The sequence below is a fragment of the Lycorma delicatula genome, chromosome 3, assembly GCF_047948215.1.
Source record: "Lycorma delicatula isolate Av1 chromosome 3, ASM4794821v1, whole genome shotgun sequence".
Lineage (NCBI taxonomy): Eukaryota > Metazoa > Arthropoda > Insecta > Hemiptera > Fulgoridae > Lycorma > Lycorma delicatula.
The window spans coordinates 118,949,874-118,963,579 of NC_134457.1; the positions used below are offsets into that span (position 1 = coordinate 118,949,874).

General features: G+C 30.4%; 1 protein-coding gene across 2 annotated transcripts in view; it reads left to right on the forward strand.

Annotated features, from left to right (window-relative positions):
- The first annotated feature begins 12,220 nt into the window (after window positions 1-12,220).
- The window catches only part of BBS4 (Bardet-Biedl syndrome 4), a 66,430-nt gene continuing 64,944 nt past the window's right edge, over window positions 12,221-13,706 (forward strand). For both annotated transcript variants that reach the window (XM_075358967.1, XM_075358968.1), the window contains exon 1: window positions 12,221-12,615. In XM_075358967.1, the coding sequence (XP_075215082.1) occupies window positions 12,531-12,615 (85 nt within the window). In that variant the 5' untranslated portion in view covers window positions 12,221-12,530. The remainder of the gene's footprint in view (window positions 12,616-13,706) is intronic.

Here is a 13,706-nt window from a genome sequence, read left to right on the forward strand (position 1 = left end):
AGAGTAATTAATATAATTACAAATAGTTTTTACTTTTGAACACTTTAATAACATTTCTGAGTATTATAGTTGATGGTAATATTGAATCCAAATGCTTTTTATGGTTGTACATAAGTGGTAATTGCAGGATAGTCTTCTTCGTCTGTTTCTTCTATTTAATGAATTCAACTAATTTTTCATTTCCATAACTGACCATGTACTAGTTTAGGGTAATTCAAATATCTGCCTTTTCCAGAAATTAAACAGTCTTCCATTTGTTTTAGGTGATATCTGATTCTGTGTAGCAATCTTTTGTCCCTCTGAAAATTTATGATTTTTAAACACCATATTTGATCTCTGGATGTGATCTTAAGTTTCCTTTACAACTTTACGACTATAAAATTTCAGAAGTATCAAAATTAAATAAAAAGCAATTATGCTAGTGATTCTGTGTAGTTGTAATGTTACTGGTTAAACATAATCGGTCATTACTATATATTTTTTTTTTTTAATTTTAGATTCCTGCGTGAAATGAGATATTAGGAACTATTTCACTTTTCAGGATAATAAAATAAATGTATTGACAACTATGAAAAATATGTAACCCATAAATGAAATCATGAAATTTATATGTATTCTCTTCCATGAACAAGAACGTTTCTCCCAGTAGTATTTTCCTTGTAACTGAATTTACCTGTATAATAACCTAATTATGACAGTTCTTGGCTAATTTTCAATGTCTTTATCAGTATGTGACTAGTAAACATTAGCCAGAACAATTCACTTTCTGATTACCTAGTTTTCAATAATTTATTTCATTAAGAATTCTTTGTCAATATTTAACTTTGATTTTTCCTCAAATGCCAATATAATTCAGTTATGTAAGAAATTGTGGTTTGCTAGGACCAACACTTATACACTGATGTAACTATTTTGTATTTTTATTTTTATTTTTGGTTTTGTGTAGTAGCTAGTTTTAAGATTCTTGGGGTATGTAGCTGTTATAACGTTAATATGATCAAACTGGAACAATGAGACTTCATGTAACTCACTATTTATAAATTCTTTTCACAGTGTAGGAAAATACAAAAGAAAAACACTATTTCCATGTAATTTCAAAGAATATTCTGGATATCAGATTGAAATATCTGCAAAAAGAGAGTAATGTACTAATTTTGGGCTCTCGGCTGTAGTAGTTTGTGATTGTTCCCAAAGATATGTAAAGATGGTGATCAGTCTTGAATATAAATTTCCTTCTATATGTAAAAAATATATTAACACTCAACCACTATTTAACTAATCTGTCATAATGGTTGTTTGCTTTGATTTGATGTTTTCATAAAAATTTGAGTAGCATTACTATTAATTTTAAATTGTACACATAATCTTTAGCGACAGCTTCATTCTTATCAAATAACTTATCTAATTAAAACTACACCTACACAGGAAGGTTGGATGAAAAACCTAAATAAGATATTGGGTGGGCAATCAGATTTGTGTTGGAGGGTTGAAAATTTACTTTTAGTTGTTCCCTTGATATTGTTCCTTTTAGTTGTGTGATTAAATGGATTAACTCCTTTTTCAGTCTCAATAAATAGGCATCTAGTGATATCAATTGGAATGATGAAGAAAAAGGGAAATGTACATTTCCCTTTTTGGGCACATAGGTGGCAGCAGCACTACCATGCTAAGATTCCTTGGGCTAGTTCATCAGAGATCTAAAATTTTATGTACTTAAAAAAAAACTGTGTGAAATCAAACTGGATCTATTGAAATAAAAATTGAAGACACCTAAAAAGTACAATTTAAGGAATGAACAGAAGGGTAATCAAAATTTTCTGTTAAAACTAATTTTTTTTTTTTAAATGGTATTTGTATATGAAAAATTCACTGCTCTGTAGCTCTAAATAAATATATTTTTCATGATTTAGTAACATTCAAAATAAAAGAGGAAGAAATTATTGATTTTTATTAACTTTATAATGAAAACAGTTTAATATTAATAACTAATTTATCTTTCCTTGTTTTTCATCTTCTAAAATTCAGATGTAATACTAATTAAATAAACCATCTAACAAAACTTTAACTACAAATTCAGAATTGATTTTCTAAATCATAAAGAAAATGATTTCATCTAAATTAAGGGATGTCACTAGACTGTAAAGGGTATGATAACTTTATGACTTTTGGGGCCCACCTTATTTCATATTTATTAACACTGTTTAAATTTTCCTGTTTTTTTTCACTTTTCTGACATTTAACAAATTTAGAATCATTTCTCTTTATGGGTTTTATTAGAAGCAGTTGATAACATAAATTTTGATGTGGCTTCATTTGTTAATTGGGTAAGACTCGTGGAATAATGTTTAATTGGCTACTGTAGACTTATGTTTGTGTTAATATACAGGCTAAAGATGTTTGTGATGGTATATTGCAACATCCCCTTTGTTCCAAGAAAAAAAATTGTTTTATTAAGAATTAAAAAAAAATTATGTTTATAGTTTAAAACCAAAAATTTTATCACTTTTTAAAGGATGTGGGGTATGTCTTCTGAAATGTCTGGTGTTGTGAGTAGATTAGCTGATAAAATTTAAAAAAATATTAATAAATTTTGATAATTTATCATTACATGTAAAAAAAGTATTTAAATTATAAAAAAGATCAATAAAATAAATAACTTGCTTAGATCTTACCCTTTGCATTAAAAAAAATATATAATATGCATTTATTAAAATATACTCTTAAAGATTTAAATGAACATTCGACGGCGGCTGAAATGTAATGCACAGACACATATACCTTGCAATAGTAATACCTTGCAAATAGTCAAATCAAAGAAATATATTTTATTTGTTACAAAACCTTATTCTTTTTCCATTTAGTCACCATTTACAGCTACAAATTTCTCCCTATGGTGAATCAGTCTTCTCATTCTGTCAATGAAAACTACTGGCGTCTATCCTTGACCCACAACCTCAGTGAAGTTGTGGATCACTTCATTATCTGTTGTGTACTGAATACCTGTAATATCCCGCTTTCATTATAGGAAGAAATGAAAATTGCAAATCTGATTAGTTTGGAGGATGTGGAGTAGGTTTATATTTTAACTTCACACCCACTGTGAACAGATTTTATGGTAGCTCATTTGTGCAAAAATATGTCCTTCTCATTCTTTCTGTATGCTTACCTGGGTGCCAAAGCATTGTTGTAATGTGTTGGTTATTTTGAATCAATTCATTCATCCCCTTTTGGTGCTTCTCATCAGCCACAGAAACTGGTTGACCGCTGTGAGGTTCATCCTCAGTTATCACTTTACCTTTAGATGTACAAGATTTTATTATCCACTTTGATCAACAGTTTCACCACCATAATCAGCTTTGATATGATGATGAATGTTAGTAATGTTCACTTTTCTGTTTTTAAAAATTCAGTCACTCCACATTGTTGTATATGTTTCATAAAACAGGTATACAACACCATTGTAATGGTGACTGATAGAAAATGAGAAGAAAGAGGTCAGTAAGTTTTGTAGTGTTAGCAGCAGCAAAGTGAAACTACAGAATGTAATACTTGTCACTTTGTGCAACATTTTGTTTTCCTGTTATATTCTAGTGTGCATTACATATTTTCCGCCCCGTGTGTGTGTGTATGTGTGTGTAAACCAGCATACCCTGTCGCGACTTCACCCACAATATAGATGTAGCTTCACTCGCAATGCTTTTTTAATATAAACAATTTAAGATAAACAAAAAATTTATTAAAATTCCAAATCTAGCAGCCCCATTGCGGCTTCGCCTGTGCTCTATGGTTACCTGCGTTTCCCTTCACGATCAGAGGGTCATGGCTCGCTTTGCTCTCCCGCCCCGTTTTCTCCTGTTTCCCTTTCCTTCTCCCATCTTTTCCCCTTAATTCCCTTTCCCCTTCTTCCCCATTTCTCTTTTTTCCTTCTTTCCATTTCCTTTTCCCTGTTTTCCATGTTCCCCTTTTTACGTTCTTCCCTTTTACCTTTTTCAATTTTTCCCTTCTTCACTGGTTTTTGATTCCAGTTTGTTTTCAATGAATTTCAGTATAGGTTCATTTTGCCGCTAAGCAGAAATCATGATAAAATTCTTTGTTATTCCTAATTTAAAAACAAAGCCTTTTCCAGACAAATGTTTATTATGAATTTTTTTCATTATTTTAAACAGAGAAATACAGCTGTAAAATTTAATGGCATTCTTCTGGAGCAATCACACACTCATTCTGTCATTCTGCATGTGCACACGATGTATTAATATTACTTATTTGACAGACTTAATGAATTACTCATTTCCATGCTTTACCTACAATTTTAATCTCAACCAATTTTTTTGCATCTGACATCTTCAATTATTTGCTTTACATATTCTAATTTTTTAATTCCATTTTAATTTATTTATTTAAAATTTAATTTAATATTATTTTATTTAATTTTAATTAAATTTATTTAATCTATTTGAAATAAAAATCATTTTCAATAAATGTTTGGGGAGGAATAGATTTACTAAACTTATAGAAAAATTCCATTTTTGGATGATGTAATACACTGATGTGAATCAATAAATATAAAAATCATAGTAAAGAAAAGATTTAATTGTTATCGATAGTTCAGAAATCTTGACTTTAGGGTCTTATGGCTGATGCATCTGGTAATGCCCTAAAGATGGATATGAAAATAAAAATATAAGTTAATATTTTTATCTAATTAATTTTTTTTAATTACTACAAAGTTTAACTCCCCCGTTTGGATCTCCGGGTGGGGACTACTAAAGAAGGGGTCACCAGAAAATTAAAAAATAACATTCTTCAAGTCGGAGCATGGAATGTTAGAAGCTTAAAAAAGGTTGGTAGGCTAGAAAATTTAAAAAGGGAAATGGATAGGATAAATGTGGATATAGTAGGAATTAGTGAGGTTCGGTGGGAAGAGGAAGGCGACTTTTGGTCAGGTGATTTTAGAGTAATTAACTCAGCGTCAAATAATGAACAGGCAGGAGTAGGTTTCGTGATGAACAAGAAGATAGGGAGGAGAGTGGAGTATTTCAAGATGCATAGCGATAGAATCATTGTAACAAGGATAAAATCAAAACCTAAACCGACAACGATTGTTAACGTCTATATGCCTACAAGCGCCCATGATGATGATGAGGTAGAGTGTGTATACGAAGAGATTGATGAAGCAATTAAACACGTAAAAGGGGATGAAAATTTAATAATAGTTGGAGATTGGAATGCAAGCATTGGAAAAGGCAAGGAAGGAAATATAGTGGGTGAATACGGGCTGGGCAAAAGGAATGAAAGAGGGGACCGACTTATAGAGTTTTGCACGAAGTATAATTTAGTAATTGCCAACACCCAATTTAAAAATCATAATAGAAGAATATACACTTGGAAAAAGCCAGGCGATACTGCAAGGTATCAGATAGATTATATCATGGTTAAACAAAGATTTAGAAATCAACTCGTTGACTGCAAAACTTACCCTGGAGCAGACATTGATAGCGACCATAATTTGGTGATAATGAAATGTAGATTGGGGTTTAAAAACCTGAAGAAAAGTTGTCAGATGAATCGGTGGAATTTAGAGAAGCTTGAGGAAGAGGAGGTAAAGAAGATTTTTGAGGAGGACATCGTTAGAGGTCTGAGTAAAAAAGATAAGGTAGAAAATGTAGAAGAAGAATGGGAGAATGTTAAAAAGGAAATTCTTAAATCAGCAGAAGCAAACTTAGGCGGAATAAAGAGAACTGGTAGAAAACCTTGGGTTTCAGACGATATATTGCAGCTGATGGATGAACGTAGAAAATATAAGAATGATAGTGATGATGAAGGAAGTAAAAGGAACTATCGACAATTAAGAAATGCTATAAACAGGAAGTCCAAACTGGCGAAAGAAGAGTGGATTAAAGAAAAGTGTTCAGAAGTGGAAAGAGAAATGAACATTGGTAAAATAGACGGAGCATACAGGAAAGTTAAGGAAAATTTTGGGGTACATAAATTAAAATCTAATAATGTGTTAAACAAAGATGGTACACCAACATATAATACGAAAGGTAAAGTCGATAGATGGGTGGAATATATTGAAGAGTTATACGGAGGAAATGAATTAGAAAATGGTGTTATAGAGGAAGAAGAGGAAGTTGAGGAGGATGAAATGGGAGAAACAATACTGAGATCTGAATTTAAGAGAGCATTAAAAGATTTAAATGGCAGAAAGGCTCCTGGAATAGACGGAATACCTGTAGAATTACTGCGCAATGCAGGTGAGGAAGCGATTGATAGATTATACAAACTGGTGTGTAATATTTATGAAAAAGGGGAATTTCCGTCAGACTTCAAAAAAAGTGTTATAGTAATGATACCAAAGAAATCAGGGGCAGATAAATGTGAAGAATACAGAACAATTAGTTTAACTAGTCATGCATCAAAAATCTTAACTAGAATTCTATACAGAAGAATTGAGAGGAAAGTGGAAGAAGTGTTAGGAGAAGACCAATTTGGTTTCAGGAAAAGTATAGGGACAAGGGAAGCAATTTTAGGCCTCAGATTAATAGTAGAAGGAAGGTTAAAGAAAAACAAACCAACATACTTGGCGTTTATAGACCTAGAAAAGGCATTCGATAACGTAGACTGGAATAAAATGTTCAGCATTTTAAAAAAATTAGGGCTCAAATACAGAGATAGAAGAACAATTGCTAACATGTACAGGAACCAAACAGCAACAGTAACAATTGAAGAACATAAGAAAGAAGCCGTAATAAGAAAGGGAGTCCGACAAGGATGTTCCCTATCTCCGTTACTTTTTAATCTTTACATGGAACTAGCAGTTAATGATGTTAAAGAACAATTTAGATTCGGAGTAACAGTACAAGGTGAAAAGATAAAGATGCTACGATTTGCTGATGATATAGTAATTCTAGCCGAGAGTAAAAAGGATTTAGAAGAAACAATGAACGGCATAGATGAATTCCTACGCAAGAACTATCGCATGAAAATAAACAAGAACAAAACAAAAGTAATGAAATGTAGTAGAAATAACAAAGATGGACCACTGAATGTGAAAATAGGAGGAGAAAAGATTATGGAGGTAGAAGAATTTTGTTATTTGGGAAGTATAATTACTAAAGATGGACGAAGCAGGAGCGATATAAAATGCCGAATAGCACAAGCTAAACGAGCCTTCAGTAAGAAATATAATTTGTTTACATCAAAAATTAATTTAAATTTCAGGAAAATATTTTTGAAAGTGTATGTTTGGATTGTCGCTTTATATGGAAGTTAAACTTGGACAATCGGAGTATCTGAGAAGAAAAGATTAGAAGCTTTTGAAATGTGGTGCTATAGGAGAATGTTAAAAATCAGATGGGTGGATAAAGTGACAAATGAAGAGGTATTGCGGCAAATAGATGAAGAAAGAAGCATTTGGAAAAATATAGTTAAAAGAAGAGACAGACTTATAGGCCACATACTAAGGCATCCTGGAATAGTCGCTTTAATATTGGAAGGACAGGTAGAAGGAAAAAATTGTGTTGGCAGGCCACGTTTGGAATATGTAAAACAAATTGTTAGGGATGTAGGATGTAGAGGGTATACTGAAATGAAACGACTAGCACTAGATAGGAAATCTTGGAGAGCTGCATCAAACCAGTCAAATGACTGAAGACAAAAAAAAAACAAAGTTTAAAAAACAATCATTATCTTTTTCTTTCTTTCTCCTGTAAAAGTAATGAAATTGAAATGAAAAGGTCAGACTTGGAAATTTAATTATACAATGGGGATGAGCCAATTCTGTTGGTTATGTTACTACCTTATAAGATAGAGGAAATTTGAATATTGAATATCGGTTTAGTAATTCAGGAGTTATAATCATTTAGAAAAAAGGGATTTTTTTACTTAATTTTGACTGAATAAAAAAGACATGAAACTATATTTCTTGAGTGAAAGTTAAAATATTACAGAATAAAATCAAAATATAAGAAAACTTTTTTTAAAAAAAAGAAGGAATGCCAACCAAAACAAGATGGTTCATGTAAGTAATTTTACTTTTTGGAGTTTGGATTGGCAAAACTGAGTCTGTGTAATCATGCAATTTTAAATATTAGCAGTAAACATCACCTACAACATTTTCTTTCTTTATTTTGTAGTTAGGGTTTTCCAATTTTTTTTTTTCATATCACTATATTTTAGGGCATCAACTACTGTGATCGTTAACCCTTGTCATAAACTAAAACTTTCTCATTTTCATGAAAATAAACGACCGGGTCAAAAGGTCAGTCTTGTCCAGCAGATCATCTGGCTAAAAAGGCTGTCATAAAACAATAAAACCCCAGAAAAAACTAGATAACAAGGTGTAATAGGGCCCTTGTCACTTAAAATAAACAACCCATTCCTATAGAAATGTCATCAAATCTACCAAAGCAGGTGTAAAGGGCCCACAGTTATTAAATAAACTAAAACACAAAATAAGAAAAAACACAGATAAAAAGTAACATCAGTAAGTAATCATGTTAAAGGAATCATAGTCGCTTCAACAAATCACGTATCCTAAGGAACTTGATCATTTTCTTTCCTCCTTTTTTTCATTATACTCTTGTGATAAATCAAATGCCAAATTTCCAGTTAGTTTTAGCCTCATTCTGAGGTCTCTATTTAATGTGCTCTCTTCTATTATATGTTTTACTGTGAGGTGTGTCACAGCTTTCACGTATCTTTATTCTCCTGCTAGCATGTATAACAAGGAAGTCTAGTATGACCTACTCAAAGTTTTATAACGGCTATTTGTTGTCGGGTTAGAGCATATCTTGTTTAATGAGAAGTGGGGTATTCTAATGGAATTAAGCTTCATTGAAAGAGCACCTTACCTGCTTATCCATTCCTTTCTTATGACCTGTATGACATAGTTTTTAAGGTTCTCTAGTTGAACCAAAATAGTGTCGACTTTGCTGTTTGTCATTTGTTTGGCTGGTTTATCAGCTGTTTCATTATCAGGAATACCAGCGTAAACAGGTGTCCATATCAAAATACATTGTTTACCATTATCTTTGAGATTTTTAATCCCTATTAAAATGTCTTGAATAAGTGCATCATGCATGAACTCATTCCTTAAAACAGTGATTATCCCTAAGGAATTGGAGCAGAGAAGCACTCTTTCCTCATTGTAATTAGATAAAAAATGAAGAGCTTGCTGAATTGCATACAACTCTGTTGTATAGACACTGGGTATTGTGGATAGGCCCCAAAAGTGGGATTCATCATATATGACTAAAGAGCTTCCAACATCGTACTCTGTCTTCAACCCACGGGTGAATGCATGGTGTAATTGTTATATTCAGAAATCAGTCATCAAAAAGCATTTTGAATATAAACTTCTGGTAATCCCTGTTCTATCTTCAAGTTGATGCAGCCCTCCACCGTTGACATTAACCTTAGTGGGGCTTCTCTTTTGAAAATGGCAGAACCTCTAGCAAATCAATACCATAGTTTCCACAAATCTCCAATCTTCTTATTTCAGCAAGTCTGGAAAAGATGGGTCTTTTGCGATACTGGTCAGCCAAACTATGTTTCTAAAAAGAAACAAAATTTATACGAGACATAAATACTGTTGATCAGGCTTGAGGACAAGGCACCTGTAGAAAGCCTGATTCCTGTATTATGGATCACATTGAGTTTCTTTAGTTGAGACTACATATATATATTTTATATATATAATATACTAGGTAAAAGTTTGATTTATGTCTTGCTCCCGAACTGATTTTTTGTTTAGTTTAAAAATAATTTTTTTAAAATTAACATAAAATTCACATTTAACTGTAAGAGTAAATTAACAACATTTTACTGTTCATGAATACACTATTTTTATTATGTTTAGTGATATTCTGTAAATGAAAATTAATCTTAACAAGGACATAGGAATAATATGACTTTAATGGCAACTTTAAAATTAAGTTTTTTTTAAATTTACTGATGTGAAATGAGAACATTTTCATACCTTTCTATTTTATAAGGCTGGTGGACATTAAAAAGTTAAACATAAATTTGATTGATTTTATGTTGTATTTTTCATTTAAGCAATACAACAAATAACAGTTCTTTAATATTCAGAACAGCCCATGTTAAGCCAGATTTAGGAAATAGTTATTTTTTGGACCGTAAAACTTAATTTGAAAAATAATCAGTCTTTAAAATAAATTTTAAAACTTATACTAACATTCATTTATAATTAAAATAAACAACAGTCACATTTCTTTTTATTTGTGAATACTAACAAATGAAATATAAACATCTTATTAATTAGTAAAACTCTTTATAATTACATCCCTGAATGATATATTTTTTCTGGCAATTCTTACTCTAAAATAACTTGTACTATCACCTGGACAAATAACAAACCCTAATTGACTATAAAACCTTTTTAAAACAGTAGTAAATCAAATTTTCCTTTTTATCCAACATCAGAAGATTCAGGGCTTAATGTATTCTAACCTTTGTATTCCTTTACAAATTTTACCCTCTATTAGCTAATTAAATCTAGGTATATGTATATTACCCCATCAGCTTAGTTCTTTTTTCAAGATTCTGCCAAAAACTTATCTTTCCTCAAATTGTATTATTGTGAGATTTTCCTGTCACACTTATCAGTGCATCTACTTTCAACCCTTCTGTAACAGAACATTTCAGAAGTTTCAATTTCATTTACTTTATATTTTTCAACTTCTTTTAACAAGGAAATGTGCTTGCTATAAGAACATTTTTCAAATTTTATTGTTTTTTTTTAAGGCAACTTCAGCTAAATAGTCACTGAAATTGGATGAGGCTAAAGATAAAAGTACATATTTTATAAATTAAACCTAACTTACGGACTTTTGTCAAATTTATTAAGCTCAGAAATCGACTTACCTAAAAGGGCTTAAAAGCTGTGTCTTTCCCATGTTTTACTGTAAACATAGTATTTGTTGTTGTTGTTCAAACAAATAACAGTGTTGCATAAAAGAACACTAGCTTTAATTTTATATATATATGTTTTTTTATTACTCTTAATTACAACATTATAACAGCTCAAACTCAGGTGTCTTCTTTCATTAGTTAATCTCAACATTTGCCAACAACTTCATAGAAGCAAATCAAAAATCTACTAGCATTATTAACAATCATGTTGTTTTACAGATGCATAGTAAAAGATTACTTAAAACATTGTGAATACACAGCAAACAACTGTATACAGGTACTAAATGAATAGACACAGTCAAATCTTATATAATTTTTGACTGTATACTATATTGTATTTGCCCTTTTATAAAAAAAAAACCATCAATATTTACTGATGCCACAGTAGTAAGCAACAGCACATCACATTTTAAAGTTATGTTAAAATAAATTAATGAATAATTTACTTAAGTTTGTGATACAAAGTTAATAATTGTATATAGCCAGTCAACTTCAAAATTTATTGTAAATAATTACAATTATATTTAAATGCAAATACTATTGATAATTTAATGATCCCTTTATCTTTATCCAAGGGATAATTATCAGCGTCGTTAAATTTCTATGTAGAATTAGATTAATATTAATCAATGAGGACCTTTTTGGTTTTATAATAGAGATATTCCGTGATTTTAATCAGTTCCAAAGATAAGAGTATAGTAAAATATAATCTCTTGAAATGCTGCAATTTATATTGCTTATGCATAAATATAAATAGAATAGGAAATACGTGAGGAGCACCACGACCAGAACGGTCCTACCAGTAAAATTATTTCAGCAAACCCTGACAGTTAAAATCTGTTAAATTAGGTGATTGACCAACCCACCGGGTTGGTCTAATAGTGAACGCGTCTTCGCAAATCAGCTGATTTCGAAGTCGAGAGTTCCAACGTTTAAATCCTAGTAAAGGTAAGTTACTTTTATACGGATACGGAATACTAGATCGTGGATACCGGTGTTTGGGTTTCACCACGCATATCAGAAATGGTGGACCTGAGACTGTGCAAGATTCTACACTCGTACATATCATCCTCTGAGGCAGTAATACCTGACTGTGACTCCCGGAGACTAAAAAGGAAAAAAAGGTATGACAAAAAATTTATTACAACCACATATATTCGTTTAGTCGTCTATATTGATGATGTAAAACAATGCATCATAATGTCGATGCTGATGATGGAGTTCGAGAATCTACGTTGTTATTCGCTTGTCGTTTATTTATAGTATCACGCAAAATGGCGTGGTGTATTGAATGTGATTCAGGTTGCCACGGTTACTTGCTTTGGTGTAGTGATGTGCATCGATTGCAACCGTTCACGTCGCTGTTAGTAAAAGAAAACCTCATACGTTTAATTTTTTTTTTTAAATTTCCGAAATATGCTCAGAAATATTCTGTAAAAGTGTTAAGACATTATGGCTTTGTCATAAATACCGAAATAGAATTTATATTAAAATAATTATACGCCAACATGAAATTTAACAAAATCTTTACTGAAATTTAGAATTCTGATTGATGTCTTGGTACATATAATTTATATTGAAAATTAAAAAAAAAGATGAATCATTCAAATCTTAACGGTTCTATTGCCAATAGACGAGTTATTTCAGCTGTAAGCAGACCACAACCTAATCTGTATAAAGGTAGGTCAGTCAGAATATATAGAATAAGTCAGATTGATATAGTGTTATGAAATTAAAAATTATTATATGTTTAGGAAATTAAATTTAAAAAAAATATTTTTAAACTTAACCAAAAATGAGTTCGGTCTCAAGAAATAAACAAACCTTTACCTAGTAATAAAATATATAAATATATTTTTTTAATTTCTATCATTATACACTGTAAATATATTAACTTATTGAAAAAAACTTATTTGTTTCAAACTTCAATTTGTGTTTTTTCTTTAACTTTAGTAAATCAACGTTAATTTAAAAAATATTTAAAAAAAACATTTATGTGTGATAAATGATTGTATTATATGGTTCATGATTTACTAAGCAATGTTGGACCTAATTTTATAAATTATTAAAAAGTGGTCTTATCTTATCACACACACAATGAAAGGGGGGAAAGTGAGATAATAATAATAATTTTTATCTTTAAGATTTTGATTTTTAGGTAAGTGACTTTTTCATTTCCTAAACATAGCAATTTACTTAAAAAATAACATTTTCCAAAATTGCACTAATGTAAATAATAATTATGGAGACAATTCAGGTGAATGTGATGAGTTATTATGACTGTGATTATAATTATAAAGGTCAAGATGTAGATCTTAAAAATAAAATGGAATATTTTTTAAATGATTAAATGCAACTGAACACATGATAGATAATAATAATCAGAATAATGAAATTTTTAAGTTTCAGATTAAAAATTAAGAATTGAAAGTCTTATTTTAAAAAACTTCCACTTTGCCAAACCAAATTTAATAATTTTTCTGATAAAAAGTGTCATAAATTAGCATAATTAAAAAAGATAAACATTATGCATGTAAAAATAAAATCATTAGCTTTTATCATTAAACACATGATAAATAATAATCATGTGTTTAGCTACACAACAAAAAGGTGTTGTTTAGCTACACAGCTAAACAAAATTGAAAGGTGTTATAATAAATGCAAATTAATTTTAGTTTTTTACTGACAAAGTAGAGTAAGATTTTAATATAAAGTACATTTTGAAATATTAAATTCAAATTTTACTTTAAAAACCTATGTTCAATATATAA